Source organism: Sparus aurata, chromosome 23 (genome assembly GCF_900880675.1).
Source record: "Sparus aurata chromosome 23, fSpaAur1.1, whole genome shotgun sequence".
Taxonomy (NCBI): Eukaryota; Metazoa; Chordata; class Actinopteri; order Spariformes; family Sparidae; genus Sparus; species Sparus aurata.
In genome coordinates this window covers 7,494,670-7,508,849 of record NC_044209.1, presented here as the reverse complement: position 1 = coordinate 7,508,849, position 14,180 = coordinate 7,494,670, and the positions used below count along the sequence as shown (strand labels likewise).

The 14,180-nt window shown below is 44.2% G+C and overlaps 1 protein-coding gene across 2 annotated transcripts in view; it reads right to left on the bottom strand.

Annotated features, from left to right (window-relative positions):
• Positions 1-14,180, bottom strand: part of ntn1b (netrin 1b) — a 45,881-nt gene that overhangs the window by 17,325 nt on the left and 14,376 nt on the right. For both annotated transcript variants that reach the window (XM_030408694.1, XM_030408695.1), the window contains exon 3: positions 2,523-2,711. In XM_030408694.1, the coding sequence (XP_030264554.1) occupies positions 2,523-2,711 (189 nt within the window). The remainder of the gene's footprint in view (positions 1-2,522; positions 2,712-14,180) is intronic.

Here is a 14,180-nt window from a genome sequence, read left to right as displayed (position 1 = left end):
AGTGGGATGGTTGGCTGATTTGAACAATAAATATAGCGGTTTCTAACTGATGTCACATCACCCTGCTTTTGTCACCTGAGGAGAGAGGCAGCAATCAGGCCGTCTGGGTTCGATCCCAGAGCCCCGAGCCGGGTACGTGTGGGGATCGGAAGAGGGGCTCGAACTTTTTCAGGGTGCCGATCCAGCTGTTTGGAAAGACTTTGCAGAGATCTATGGATGTTGCAACATCATTAGGCAAAGTGTTACGCTGGCCTGCTCCCAGCTTCGTCCCCCTGAACCTAACCACTCCCAAAGTATAGCTTGCGAAATGTTTAAGCTGGCAGAGTTCAGCTTGCAAAGAAACAGTTGTCGTCTTTTTTCAGCGAGTTACAAATGATGTATCAAGCTTGTGTTGAGTCCCAGCTCTCTGTTTGAAAGTGATCTCTGACTGTCTCTGATATAAAGAAGAAAACGCTACAACAGGCCCTGTCGCTCGCGTCTGCTTGTATTTTTTTTTTTCATTTCATGCGATGTCGAATGAGTCAGAGTGAGTTGGGAGGGGGAGGACTGTTGTGGCATGCAGTCGGAAATATCATGTTGCCGTTCCTGTGTGTGAACAGCCAGCGGTGCACCGAGGACAGGGGCACCGGAGGATAGGCATCCTGACACCCCGTCGCCAGCCAATCACAGCTCGGCGGTGGATATTGCTCAAGACCACAATATGTGTGTGTGTGCCCAGACTCCCTCATTTGTCATTATTATGTGGTAAGAAATTGGGACGCGAGTGCGCAACAGCGTCCAACATTGTTTAGTAACATATGAAAAGTTTAAGGTTAATTTTCCCCATTTTGAACAGACTGTAAACAGGCTGTCCCTGTAGAAACAACAACTGTCAGCTCGCATTAACGTTAGTGTTCGTCAGCGCTGGTAAGCAAACACACTGTCACACAGACAGAGACAGGCATGGATATGCTCAAGTATTCAGTGCATCCATGGGATATTTTGCCGGTGAGTGTGCAGACGGACTGACTGAGTGACAGCAGCTTGTTTGCTCAGGAGCCCGTCTTTATCCCCCCGAGGAGCTGCGAGACAGAAGGAGCCCGGCTTTTGTTCCCCCCGCACATTAATCCTCGGCCGCCTGCTCTCGAACCTGACGTATGTGCTCACACCTGTGTGTGCCGCGAGTCTGAATAGCGGAGAGGGACGATTAGCGAGTTGTTTCCACTGCTCCGCTGGGTGCGTCAGCTCACACCTCGGTTCTGGTTGTTATGCTTGTCTTGTCAGGGAACCACAGAGGACCTCAGATAGCTGAGAGGCTGCACGGGTCAGCTCACAGACGCCCAGACAGGTGGGCGCTTTTCTACACAACTTTTTTTTTTTTCTTTTTAAGAATTCTTTTTAAGTGTAATTTTTTGAAATGGCAGAGTGGTGAGAAGGAGTCTAACAGAGGATAGAAGCTGGAGCTCTGGAGCCTGCTGGCACTAAAACAAAGTTTACTTTGTTTCGCCATCATCGTCTTTTTGTTCTAAGAGCCCACCAGAATCAACAAAAGAGGAAAGTTCTTCGTAAATGTACCCAAGTAGTGGTTGTTATGCAGAAAACAATTGGACCCTGTGACTGAGCTGGTATTATATATCATGTTATTTGATTGTTCATGCTGATGCATTGACTTGCAAGTAGCATTTTCAGGTCCCATCAAAGGGGTCAAATGGGAAATGGGAGGGTTCGTGAGATGATTAAGAAGAAAGATATAGTTCTTTTTTTATAGTATATAGACAACTTAAAGTTCATATTTTGGATGTTTCTTTAATCTTTGTTGTTTCCTATTTGATGGAATTGCTAAAAAATGAGACTGACAAGGTGATCTTGGAAAACTGATTACCAAGTACAAGAGACTAATAATTCTCTGAGATGTTAAAAGCTTTTCAGCTGGTACAACTTAAACTTACAGTGTATGTCACAGTGTACATACATTTAAGAAACTAGGTTACCTGACAAACACATTGTACGTTTTAGAAGTTGACATTTCTTTTAGAAGTAAGTAAAACCAGTTACCTCAGAATTGTCAAGTTAAGAAGAGAAAATATTCAAGTTTTAAATGCTGAAAAGTTTGAACAACGTAAAATGACGAATCTACTTTACGTGGTTATTTTGAGGTTTAAAGTAAAGTCAGATTTTACAGTGTCACAAGCCATACAGGGATTGCCAGTGAATTGCATTATAAAGGGTTTTCATGTAATTGTACAAAATATAGTAACTACAGATAATACTAGGAGTAGAAGTTTAGAGTAACACAAAGCAAACTTGAGTTAAGAATTAGTACATCAGAACTGTAGAGTAAATTGACTTGGTCACTTTCCACCACTTGAAACAGAGCACTGGTGAAAAGCACGTGTTTGAAACATTACTGTAACCCTCCCTGTTCGAGGAAAGTGCTGAATCCGTGACCACATTCTTTTATTTAATAAGCAGTGCACTTTGAGGGCAGCGGTCACCGTGCGCGGACGATGTTAGAACCTCCCGCCTTGGTCACGTCCTGTTACCTTTGCAAGCCCTCCGATGAGAGATGGACTTGGTCATGTCCCTGTAGTAACCCTCCTTGCAGTAGTGGCAGTGGCGCCCCGCCGTGTTGTGGCGACAGTTGAGACAGACGCCGCCACTTCTGCGGCCCGACAGCTTGTACAGCTCCATGTTGAATCGGCAGCGACGGGCGTGCAGGTTACAGTGGCACGCTGGGGAGAGAGCAGAGAGGGAGGGTGAGAGTCTGACATTCTGCAGATCAGTTAGTCATAATGCCTTTTAGCGAAATTATACATTCGTTATTTAAACAATTCCATGTGGCACGGTTGCCATGTGGAAACCATGTCACTCCAGTTTTGCTGATTTTCGTGTTTTCCCTCCAGTTGCATGGTTACACAGTCCCCCGTCAGCGGAGAAACTCTAAACTCTCCGACTCATATGCAGCAAATGCAGCGTCATCGCGCTCCAAAACAGCGCTGTTTTTCTTTGCTCCCGACCAAGCTGACATTTTGGAAATTTGAACTTGTTTTCTGACAGCAATGAACTCAACACACAATATTTACAGACCCTCCAATTTGCCGTTGCGGTTCAGGGCCAACTGCAGCCAGTTGAGATCCTGAGAAAATGAAACGACACCAATCTGAATCTCCCGGTGTGAGTGTGTGACATTGAGACAGACAACAGGTTACAGAAACAGATGGCGTGGCTCGGCCGGCTTTGGTCTGGCTCGAGAATAATGGAGCCTCTAAAAGAAACGTCCTGGTTCAGGCTCTCTGTCGCCCGGCCACCTGCTTGTGAATTTAACCTCTGAACCCCGGTGATGTCAGGCAGGAAAACTTTCTTCCGCTCTCCCACACATCTGAGAGGCTGCTGATTTATTATCGTTGCTATTTTCTCTCGTTAATATTGACCCGAAGGTTCATATTCCTCACGCACTGATGCATGTGTATGATTTCTGCCAGGGAAGCCCAGTATGAAATGAATAATTATATGCGTATATTGTGTAAAAAGAAAACAAATGATCGTCCTAAATGATCAGACAACTTGTGAAATAATGAAAGAAAGTACTAAAAAGTAATTTTACTACTACAAAATTCTTCAAACTGAGAGTTTTGCTGGAGATCGCGCTTTTGTTTTTGTTTTCATTTCAAGTCCTTCCTCCATTTTTGTGTTCGCAATCCTCTCTGAAGCTAGCAGGCTCAACAGCTGTGACCAGGCTAAGTCAGTTAGCCTTTGTTAGCTGGAGCCACAGCGGTGTCAAAGTGATGACAAATAAACAAGTTGCTGACATTAAACAGCACACAAACACATTAATTACACCTCTCTGTTATTATTTAGCAAAGCTGCACTCAGGTCATTACTATGTATCAAAGTGTGGAAACAGTGTTAGCATTATTAGCTAGCTCCTGTTGGCTACCACGTGTCTGTCTCTGAGGATATTCTGAGATATAAAATGCCACCATGTACCTCCACTGAGTTAACGCTACTCTCTTTCCTAACGGTAACAATCCAAGCTAATGCAAAAACCTACCTCGTTAGCAGGCTAGCTAGTTAGCGTAGCATGCGCGGTGTTTCTGGGCTAAATGAAGAGTAGTGGCTGGATTCTGTTTGGATTTAGAAGGACTTTGACATTGCTGTTGTGAACAGGTTTTTACATTTGATAGCAGTTGTTGAGCTTGCTATCTTTGAGAGTCAGGGGCTGTGTGACTGGCCAAATGGATAACTGACATCTTGAAATAAAACACTGACATTAAAGGAAACTGTCATTGAGAAAAAAAACGTAATTATGAAGATGAATGTTTGTATCCGTAAAAGGTCATTGTGGAGATTCATATAGACTGGAGATTGAAATAAAATTGACCTCCTATGAAAGGTATTGTAAGAGTGAGAATGATGAGATATCCTTTCTTAATAATGAGATGAGTTTGAATCATTTCTTGAAAATGATTCTTTCATTTATATCTTCCACACAATTTTTGATTGTAATTCGTTATTTCAAAACAAAATTTTTTTTTTTTATACGGAAAATGTTGGGCTACCACATTCTCTACTTTTCTTCATGCTTTTCCCTTTTTTTCTTTTACTGAGCTGAATTAGACGTGCACCATACGTATGATCGACCCTCACATTTCGGTAATCTCTCCATCGACGCGCCCGTCTTAACGTTATTATCGGGAGATGCGGCCGATAAGAGCTCCACATATGCTCCGCCTTCATCAGTGGTCTGAATCACGTACGAGCCAACTCACACCTGCCATAAGGGACCAGAGCTGGCAGGTGGTTGGGATTCAGAGAGACTCCTTGTGAACGGGGGGCCCACACACACACACACACACGCGCACACACACACACACACACACACACACACACACACACACACACACAGGTGTTTGGCAGCTGTCACAGGCTTATCTCCCTTACTTCCCTCCCCAGGGACGATCCAACACACACTACACCAGGCTTTGAAGAACTCATAACCACACACACACACACACACACACACACAAACCCTCCTCCCTTTCCCTCTTACTCTTTACTGCTCTCTTATCCCAGATGTTATCTCCACTTAAGGGAAGTGTGAGGGGAAATGCAGCGGGGCTTTTTTTTCATGAATAGGAAATGGAATGCTCTTAGACTTCGGCGCTGCAGAAAGCCGATGCTGGTACTTTAATCTTCCCAAAATATTCAGAGACAGAGGTGTTTACTGTAACACCGCGGCCGCCACTTCAAAGAACGCAATTTTTAAAAACAACAGCGGGCCGTGCATCGTGATTTATCTCCTCTTCCAGCAGTTTCGACGTGAATTTCAATCTGAGTCTGTCTCTTTGCAACTTCACTCAAGGTAGAAACTGACTCCTGTCCTGTGTGTGAGAGAGCGTCATGAGACTAATAAGCGCTATCTCCCCAGCTGTCCCCAGGCCCTTCTAATGAGCGCTGTGCTATCTCATCCACACATCCCCGCTCTGCTCACACAGGCACTAGCAGTAGCTGTCTATCAGCGACAATAGCTTGGGCGCTGATAAGACACGTTTAGAGCAACAAGGCTCCAAATGGCCCTCGCAACACCTGTCACTCGTTTGCCAAATAATTCAATGCCCTGAAATGTCAGGGCACAGGTGACCCTCTGATGGTCTCGTTGTTTGTCGAAGCGTTGCATGTTTGCTATGTGTGTATCCTCCACTTACAGAGTCAGGTCTGTAAGTGAATCTGGACCACAGGAAATGATGCGTTGTAATGTTTTTTTGCCAGGAGTAGCTTGTTCGACATGAATGCAAGTCAGTCGGTTGCTCAGATAAGTGAGAGAGAAATAGCACTGGAAAAGGAAAAAAAAAATACACATATCATTATAGAATTTGATTTAAGAAATTCCAAATATAAATTGGATGTATAATGGAGTGGTTCCTGTGATTTTGCACTGGACGTCCAAAGTAACAAGGTGTCTTTTCTGGGTCTGCTTTCATTTGCTTTCAAGGGCCCACTTAGAGCTATGCTATTCCAATCTATTTATGTTCAAGTGCCATCTATCAGGCTTAGCGAAGGAAGCGCTCGTGGTGGGTGTGCATATTGGGTAAAAAATTATGCATCCCACAGCTCGGCGGAGGCGGTTTTTCGCTCCGTCTGCGGAGGAGAGCGCACTTCAGAAACAATCAAACGTCTGTACATGATGATCTCTAATGAAATCTGGTTACGGGTGGTTTGAGGAATTCAGCGGCAGAAAGCTTACCAGCCCTGTCAACAGGTGTCAGATGTTTAACCGTGGACCGTGCGTGGATGTGAGCGACTGGAGGCCGGGTTTTGATCTGCCCCGAAAAGAATGCGCTGCTCCTCCAGAGATGGAGAAAGATGGGATTCCGCCGCAATTGTTGTTTGTTCAGGATCAATTACTCTCTCACTGTGTGTAATCCCGCGCGGTCGCCGCTATCATGAGCTGATGATGTGTGCCAGATCAAACAGGGTTCATCACAGCCTTGTGATCTGAGGCAAAGACAACACTCGGCCCTTAACAGATTACGGAGCCATATTTTCATGACAACAGTTGATTTAGTGGTCGGATATCTCAGACACTCACACGCGCTCAGGAACAACACCGCGCTTGTTGTGAGCGTCTCTGCGGGTTGGACAGTATCACATGTTTCCTTAAGGCGTGTGCAAACTCTGGGGTTTTTTTAGTGCTCTGGTACACATGTTGGCCTCACTCTCACTGAGCTCTCTCTCTCTCTCACACACACACACACACGCTGTTGAAGTTACATCAAATATACTCGACTGCAGAGCATAAAGAGATTACGCAAAGCTTGTGTAACACCTTTATTGTATATGTGGGCGAGGTCGCAGAAGTGCATTAATGTCTATGAAGTGCATATGCAGTGTTTAAAAAAGAAAGCGAACAGGTTAGATTACAGCGCGCAATTTATAGTGTTGATATTTTGTCAATTCAGGTTACAAACTGGAGACGAATCTGCACCGCCGACTCTGTAAGATATGGGCGAAGTCTGAAAAGTGAAGTCAGTTTGGAAGTGCCTTAAATCTGCATTCTCTCTGGAATTGCTGTGGTATGTAAGCTTATGAGAAAATGACCCTACTTCTCACCCGAGTTACGACCTGAGTAAACAGAGCACTAATGAGTTTATGGTCTCAATCGCCGGTTTGAAGTCTTCCTCAACACAGCATGATGTTCACTTTGTGAATGATGGTCCCATTCAGAGGAAAAACAGACTTGCTTTTAGGCATGGCTGCCTTTTGACTGACAAGTGGCCAGCACGGCATGTCCGCGGGTCCTCAGTCAGATCCAATCAGGACATCCTGCCGAGCGCCACCCTCTCACCCAAATATGGTCAGTTCTGTTTCCAAAATAATACGAGATGGCCGCGATGCCAAACTCAAGGCTTCTACGTCCACAAACCAATGGATACTTATACAGGCAATGACACTTTGTTTTACAATAGGCATACCCTGAACAATGGGACCTTACTCCCGTGTTTGCAGTGCTTCAGTACATAAAAAAGTAAAAGTAATGTTTATGACCTCAGCTGGTTATTATATGACAGGGCAAAGCTGTTCAAAGTCAGACATTTTACAGATAAATCGTCTTCATAGTCTACATAAAGTCTGCACATGTCCGGACATTTGCAGATGGCAATCATTTACGACACACGGATCCTCATGGCCACATGAAACATGAATTGGACATAACTGTGCCCTGTACGTATTAAAAAAATAACTGCACTGACATTTGTGGGTTGCATTCTGAAAAAAAAAAGGGAATAATGAAGCTGTGAAAGGACGAAGCCGAATCTTGTGTGTGAAAACCAGGACGCTGATCAGGCGGCGATTAAAGTCAGTGCCTGTTTTATTCCCTGGAAGAAGTTCCTCCGCAGGATTATAAAGACATCATGAAGAGTCGGCGATCACATCATATTCCATTAAAATTAGATGGCACAAAAATATCATTATAATACTGGAAGTAAATCATAAGCGATTTTCTGCTTTGAAGGTTCAATAAATCACTGTCATAAATGGGGGTTTATGGGAAAGTGGTATCAGCTGCCACGGCTCTAACAGGGTGCACTGAGACTCATTTTCATCGGGGCCAACACTCTTAGCAAACAAGTGTTTCTGTCACACAGCGTTCGCGGACTTTCTCTGATGAAGCACGTCCGACTCGGTAACGCACGAACATAAAAGGCGAGCGCCATGATCCGTCACCCACTCAGCCGCCTCGCAACTCCTTCCATTAGACGCACGTTTCCCACAATAAATATTTCGATCACACATCACTGCGGCAGCTGTGATTTTGATGAGGGCGAGGACGACAACAAAGAACTTTCGGCAGCAAGCTCTCCAGATGATGAATCCTTTTTACGAGTTTCCGGACTGCTTTTGATGATTGCTCTCGAGGCGAAGAATGTAAACAGTGAGAGAAAAAGAACTGGAGCCGGCACAGGGGAGATTTCTATCTCGCACAGGGCCCGAGCAGCCTTTTTTGCGCAACGACCCCCGAGGACTGCCTCATCAATAACAGCCCCCGTCACCGTGGTGTCACATAAACAAATAAAGCGTCAAGACGTGTGCCAATATGAGAATTATTTAAAGACCTTCCTCTTTGATCAGGTCTGAAGCGAGATGGCATGGTTAAGACAAACAACCGAGCTGGAACACAAGGAGTTATGTGGTTTTAATGAGACGCATACTGGAGGACAGAGGATGTTTGAAAAATGAGAATCCTGGGTTCACTTTGCCGCACCTGCCTTTGTGCTGAAAAGTGCTGATGACAAAGCTTTTTTTGGCTTCTGTAAACACGATGACGTCCGTCCGGGAATGTTTTTCAGATTTCTTCCGTTGTCCCTCTGGGACCGGAACAGGTGAACCATCAAACATCGCAAGACATTAAATAACGTTTTTTTTTTTCTCGCTGAAGGTGATCGTGAAAATTAGTCGACGAAGTGCTGCTGGAGTGAAAAACCCTCAGAAATCAGAGCAAATGCTGGCAAAGAGTCCACAGATAGAGTTCACACTGAGGGCAAAGAACAGAAACAAGGTATAATAATGCACGTTCTGCTTCTTTCTAAAGGAGAATGCTTTATTCTACATTCTTTATTGGATCCCAGTTAGCTTCCAGAGGTTGTTGCTGGATATTTTTCACCCCGTATTTCAGCAAATGTACATTTTTAAATTCGGTTTCAGTAGACTAACTGGATGCTCAGGCTCTAACATTTGTTTGCCAGCCACGAGGAAGGACCACATGGTAAAACAACCAAGTGTGCTCACCAGATCAAGTGTGCAGATCTGAAGTGTTGACCCGCTGACACGTCCTTCATCACAAGTCAGCCTGAGCAATTAAGCGGGCATGGCAGGGATGCAGATACAGCAGGCCACAGACCACGCTTCAAAACATCACATTGATTTATTTTTTGTTTTCAGCAATAAGCACCGTCCACCTTTAGAATTCCTTTCAAGAGCAGGGGCCAACAGAGCAGTCGAGCTGCATCTGCCCGGTGGTATTCGAACAGATGCTATCAATCTAACGATGCCATCATGGCCAATTTGGCAGCGACACCTCTGTTCCCTGTGGGGAGTTGTGTCTGCTCTGCTACCAGAACAGCACACAGAGAAACATAATGAGCCATCACTCAGCTCACCTTTCACCTCTGAAGAGCTGCCAAACCACACAAGAGTGCACTTTGTGCCCCGAGACCAGATAAGAGATGAAAAGCCATAAGCTGAGCTAATGAATTGAGTTATCCCCGACATGAAAGGCTATCTAAAGCCATCTCGCTCTTCTCCGCCGCCCCAGGTCTGAGCACGCTCTCGTGTCCGCGTGAAAACCTGCTGGTCAATGCGTCCGTCCAGTTTTGGCACACAGGTCAGATGGTGGAAGACAGGCTGAGTGGAAACTCAACAGAGATCTGAAAAAGTCTTCTAGAAAAAATTCTATGACACAAAAAGCTCTTCCAGCCTTACATTTTCCACACATCTGTTAAGTCTGGTAGATATGAAGGTAAATGTTTTGCTGCATGCTGTTAATGCCGTTACGACAGGGTATTTAACAAGGCAAACACATCTTCATTTGTGTGCGGATCATTATGAAACGTTTTACCAGAGACCTTTGTGTGTTCTCGCAAATCTCTGTAACCACAACAACAGCACGGCAGCTCCAGTTCGAAATGAAATATACAACCCCCTCCGCTAGAAATCATGTTTATACACAACTAAAGTGCTGCAGAAAATACATTTTGAGGGAAACGTAATGCAGGCTGGATTACGTTTTGCATCAACATAATTAGAAGAAATGTCCATTTACATGTCTGGCAAATATTTCATTGTTTCGTCCTGCCAAAATACACAGTCTTGCGGCACACACGCAGCATGATTTAACGTTTCTTAAGGTCGTGTTGAGGCACTGGATTGAGCATTCGCAAAGATAGTCGGGTTTAAACCCTAAGTAACTTGTGGCAGAGCGTGTTATTTAACATTTGGCTGGGACCACGGTCTTTCCTTCACTTTAAACCACAGACGGGAGTGCGACTGTGAACTAAGTTTGGTCCTTCGCTCACCCAAAAAAACACTGACCGCGAACATAATCCAGGCAGCAGTTACATTTGCCATGAGAACGTAATAGGGACCACAGTGCGATTTCTAGGAACCGAAAGTTGAGATATAATGAAATGACAGAGCTTTTTGTTTGGGCATAAAGAAATCAGTCAGTGATTATTTCTCCCTTCTGATTTATTTCTTTTCCCCGGAACTACATACTGCACCTTTAAAGGTCCAGCTTGTTAGAAAGGTGATTCTTTAATCTCATTCCAAACCCATCAAACACCGACCCTCTGGGACGGTCGGCCGCCATCCCGATGCGTCGGTATTTGACGAGTTGGGAATCCTTACAAATTGGACCTTTGACTGGATAATCTGAGTTCAAGCCCTTGTGTCGGGCCCTTGGGAAAGACAATAAATACCTATCAGCTCCATGGGAACGTTAGCAGATAAGTTTGACCTCTGACCTCTCAGGAATTAGCCTGTGCATATTGAGAATAGTCGACACTGTGGTTGGAAACGTCCTTTGAAATCTTAACGCCGGCACTGCACGGTAGATACTGTGGCAGAACAAATGTTGCTCGCGTGTTTTAATCTAAGGTCTAAAATGGTCGCCTATGTGCCACCAGCCTCTCTAGACTGGTAGCTGAATACTCTCTCTGCTGCTCGTTCTAACTGTTAATTAGTAGTTGCATATGTGTGTGTGTGTGTCTCCTCTCTCCGCAGACTGCCTCCCCTCAGTGTGGGAATAAGTCTCTCCCCCTTGACTTGCAGGCCTTGTCTCACCGTGCAGCATGCGGTGATGTCATGGGAGGCGTTCCCTTTCTTTACGAGCGCAGCTCTGTGATCTCTGGTGGAGATCAATTAGCTGAGCAATCAGCCCGCCCCGCGCTTTTGTGTGAGTAACTGCTCGTAAACCGTTCGGTTGCCTGGCGAACGGGGGAATGCACTGCCTCAACATAAACAGCCACCCAAGTCAGCCTGGCCGGAGCAGCGGCCCGGGCTCCCTCTCGGCGCTGCACACTGCGTGTCATTAGGTAATGCAATGTGACATCAGTTCACGCAATGCGCCATCAGCCAGTGTAATTTAAGATTAGCCGGTAATAACGTATGTGGGTCGTGGTAATGGCCTGTTTGTGGGGACTCTGACGTGAACGGTGGCGCTCCCTGACAGGCCTGGTTGACCCGCACAGACGAGGCTAAATACCACAAACTGTGACGCGTACCTGCTCTGAGAAACAACCTGCGTCTACATCAGATGTCTTCACTATTTGCTACACTAGTAAGACGCATGTCGCGCTCAGTACGTGGACGATCGACCCTTTGTTACGCACAAGAAAAGAAAGAGCTGACATTCTGCTGCGGCAACATTTTGTAATTGTGCAATCAGTAATGACCAGAGTTATTCACTCCAAGTTCTAAACAGCCGCTGCTAGGTGGTGCCAACGATAACACACCCTCACTTATGAATAATAATGCATAATGGCCAGCATATCTCAGCCCATTTATCCTCTTGTAGCAGGGCTGGGAGCGGTCCAGGGGAGGCGGGAGTGGGCGTATGGCTGGTTCAGCTCTCTGGAACGTATGCCGTGTAATTGCAACAATCTCGCCTTGGGATCTTTGTTGCGTGTCACCCGTTTTCTATCGCCCCGTTTGTGTTGTCTTTCTGTACTCCAACGCAGTGAAAAAAGAAATGGGAGGAAGTGGCAGCGAACGGGACAAAGGGAGGCACAAAGGAGAGCAGGGAAGAAGAGCGCGTATGCTAGTGTCCTCCCATTTTCTCGGGGCCTCTCTTGCACCTGATCCTCTTACACCACAGCAGAGGTCATTAGTTTAAATGTAAAAACGCAGCCAAATCTTAAATCCAGTCACTTTATCAAATGTGAGGTTTGTTTCCTGAGGGGACAGCCGCAGGAAACAGGCCTTAGAATGACCAATTAATGCATGGAGCTGATGACCTGGTGGAGGAACATCCTGCTGCCATTGGTTGGCAGGAGCTTGGGGCGTTGACTGGGGAATACTTCCTCTTTGTGTGTGTGTGTGTGTGTGTGTGTGTGTGTGTGTGTGTGTGTGTGTGTTTGTGTGTGCTAGTATATAAACAGACTAGCAGCCGCGTCAGCGAACGCGCACGCATGTGACTGCAGTCAAAATATCCTCTTGTGCAATAATCTCATAACGTCTTATTAATGTGTGATGTATCTGTGCCTCGTATGTTTCCAGTGATGAACTGGAGCGCTCCCTCAGTGTGCTGTAGGTGTGGAAAAAAGGATGACCGGAGTGCTGCTCCTTTCCTTCCTCCAGTCGATTTCCTCAAGTTTATGGGAGAGGTGATGAAAAGGTCCACGGTCATTAAGCTTGATAAGTAAATTCTGTTCCCTCTGTTCTGTTTTCTTCTGAGTGAATGGGTGCACTGCAGGGTTACAAAGGATCAATCTTTCTTTTTCAGACATGCCAGCGGCCCTCTTTTACTCATTTTAAGTGCTTACCTCTTACTTTAGATATCTACTTCAATAACTTAACCATAACTTTTAGCTGTTGCGACCATTTATGTGATAGTGTTAGCTACTCAAATAGGTCAACCAGCTATTTTGTTAAACCGTTTAAATATTACTGCTACCTATTTGAACTGTTCATCCAATAATTTTTGCTAAATATTGCAACCATTTATTCAGTACTTTTAGCTATTTAAACGTTCTACCCAATAGGCTATAGTATGTTGCAAACTGTTGCATCCTGCTAGCCTATCCACTGCTTTAAGCTAACAATTTAAACTATTTAATAATGCTTTTACCTAACTATTTAAATAATTATTGTAGTTATTTTTAATCCCTATCCAGTTCTTTTATCTAACTTTTTCAAATATTTGCCCATTGTTTTTACTAGTTAGACTACACTGTTCATCCAGTAGCCTATGTTTAGCTAACTATTCCAACCATGAATTCAGTACTTTTGGTTAGTTCAGTTGTTTATACGAAACCTTTTGGTAACTATTTTAACCATTAATCTAATACTTTTAGTCAACTGGTTCAACTATGTATCCATTGTTCTATTTACAATGTTTATCCAGCAGCCTACTTTAAGCTAACTATTGCAACTATTTAACAATACTTTCAGCTAACTTTTTCAAATATTTAAACTCTTTTCACTCCTTTTCCAGTACTTTTGGCTAACTATTGCAGCAATGTATTCAATATCTCTCATTAGTTCATTTGTTGATATTGTTCAATACTGTTTTTACCATTTATCAAATAATTTAAGTTGGCTATTTTAGCATTGTATCTGTTATTTTAGTTAATTGAACCTTTTATCCAATATTGTCAGCTAACCTTTTCAACTATTTACCCCTCGTTTTAAACTATTTACACTGTTTATCCAGGACCCTAGCCTATATTTAGCAAACTATTTGTTACTAGTTGTCTTTACAAAACGTTAAAACTATTTTAACCATTTATTCAATACTTCTGTTTACTATTTCAACAATGTATCTATCATTTAAGCTAACTGCACTCTTTATCCAATATTTTCAGCTAACTTTTTCGACAATGTATCCATTGTTTGAATTATTTACACTGTTTTTCCAGTGGCCTACTTTTAGCTAGCTATTGCAACCATGTATCTGATAGTTTAGCTAGTTAAATTGTTCACAC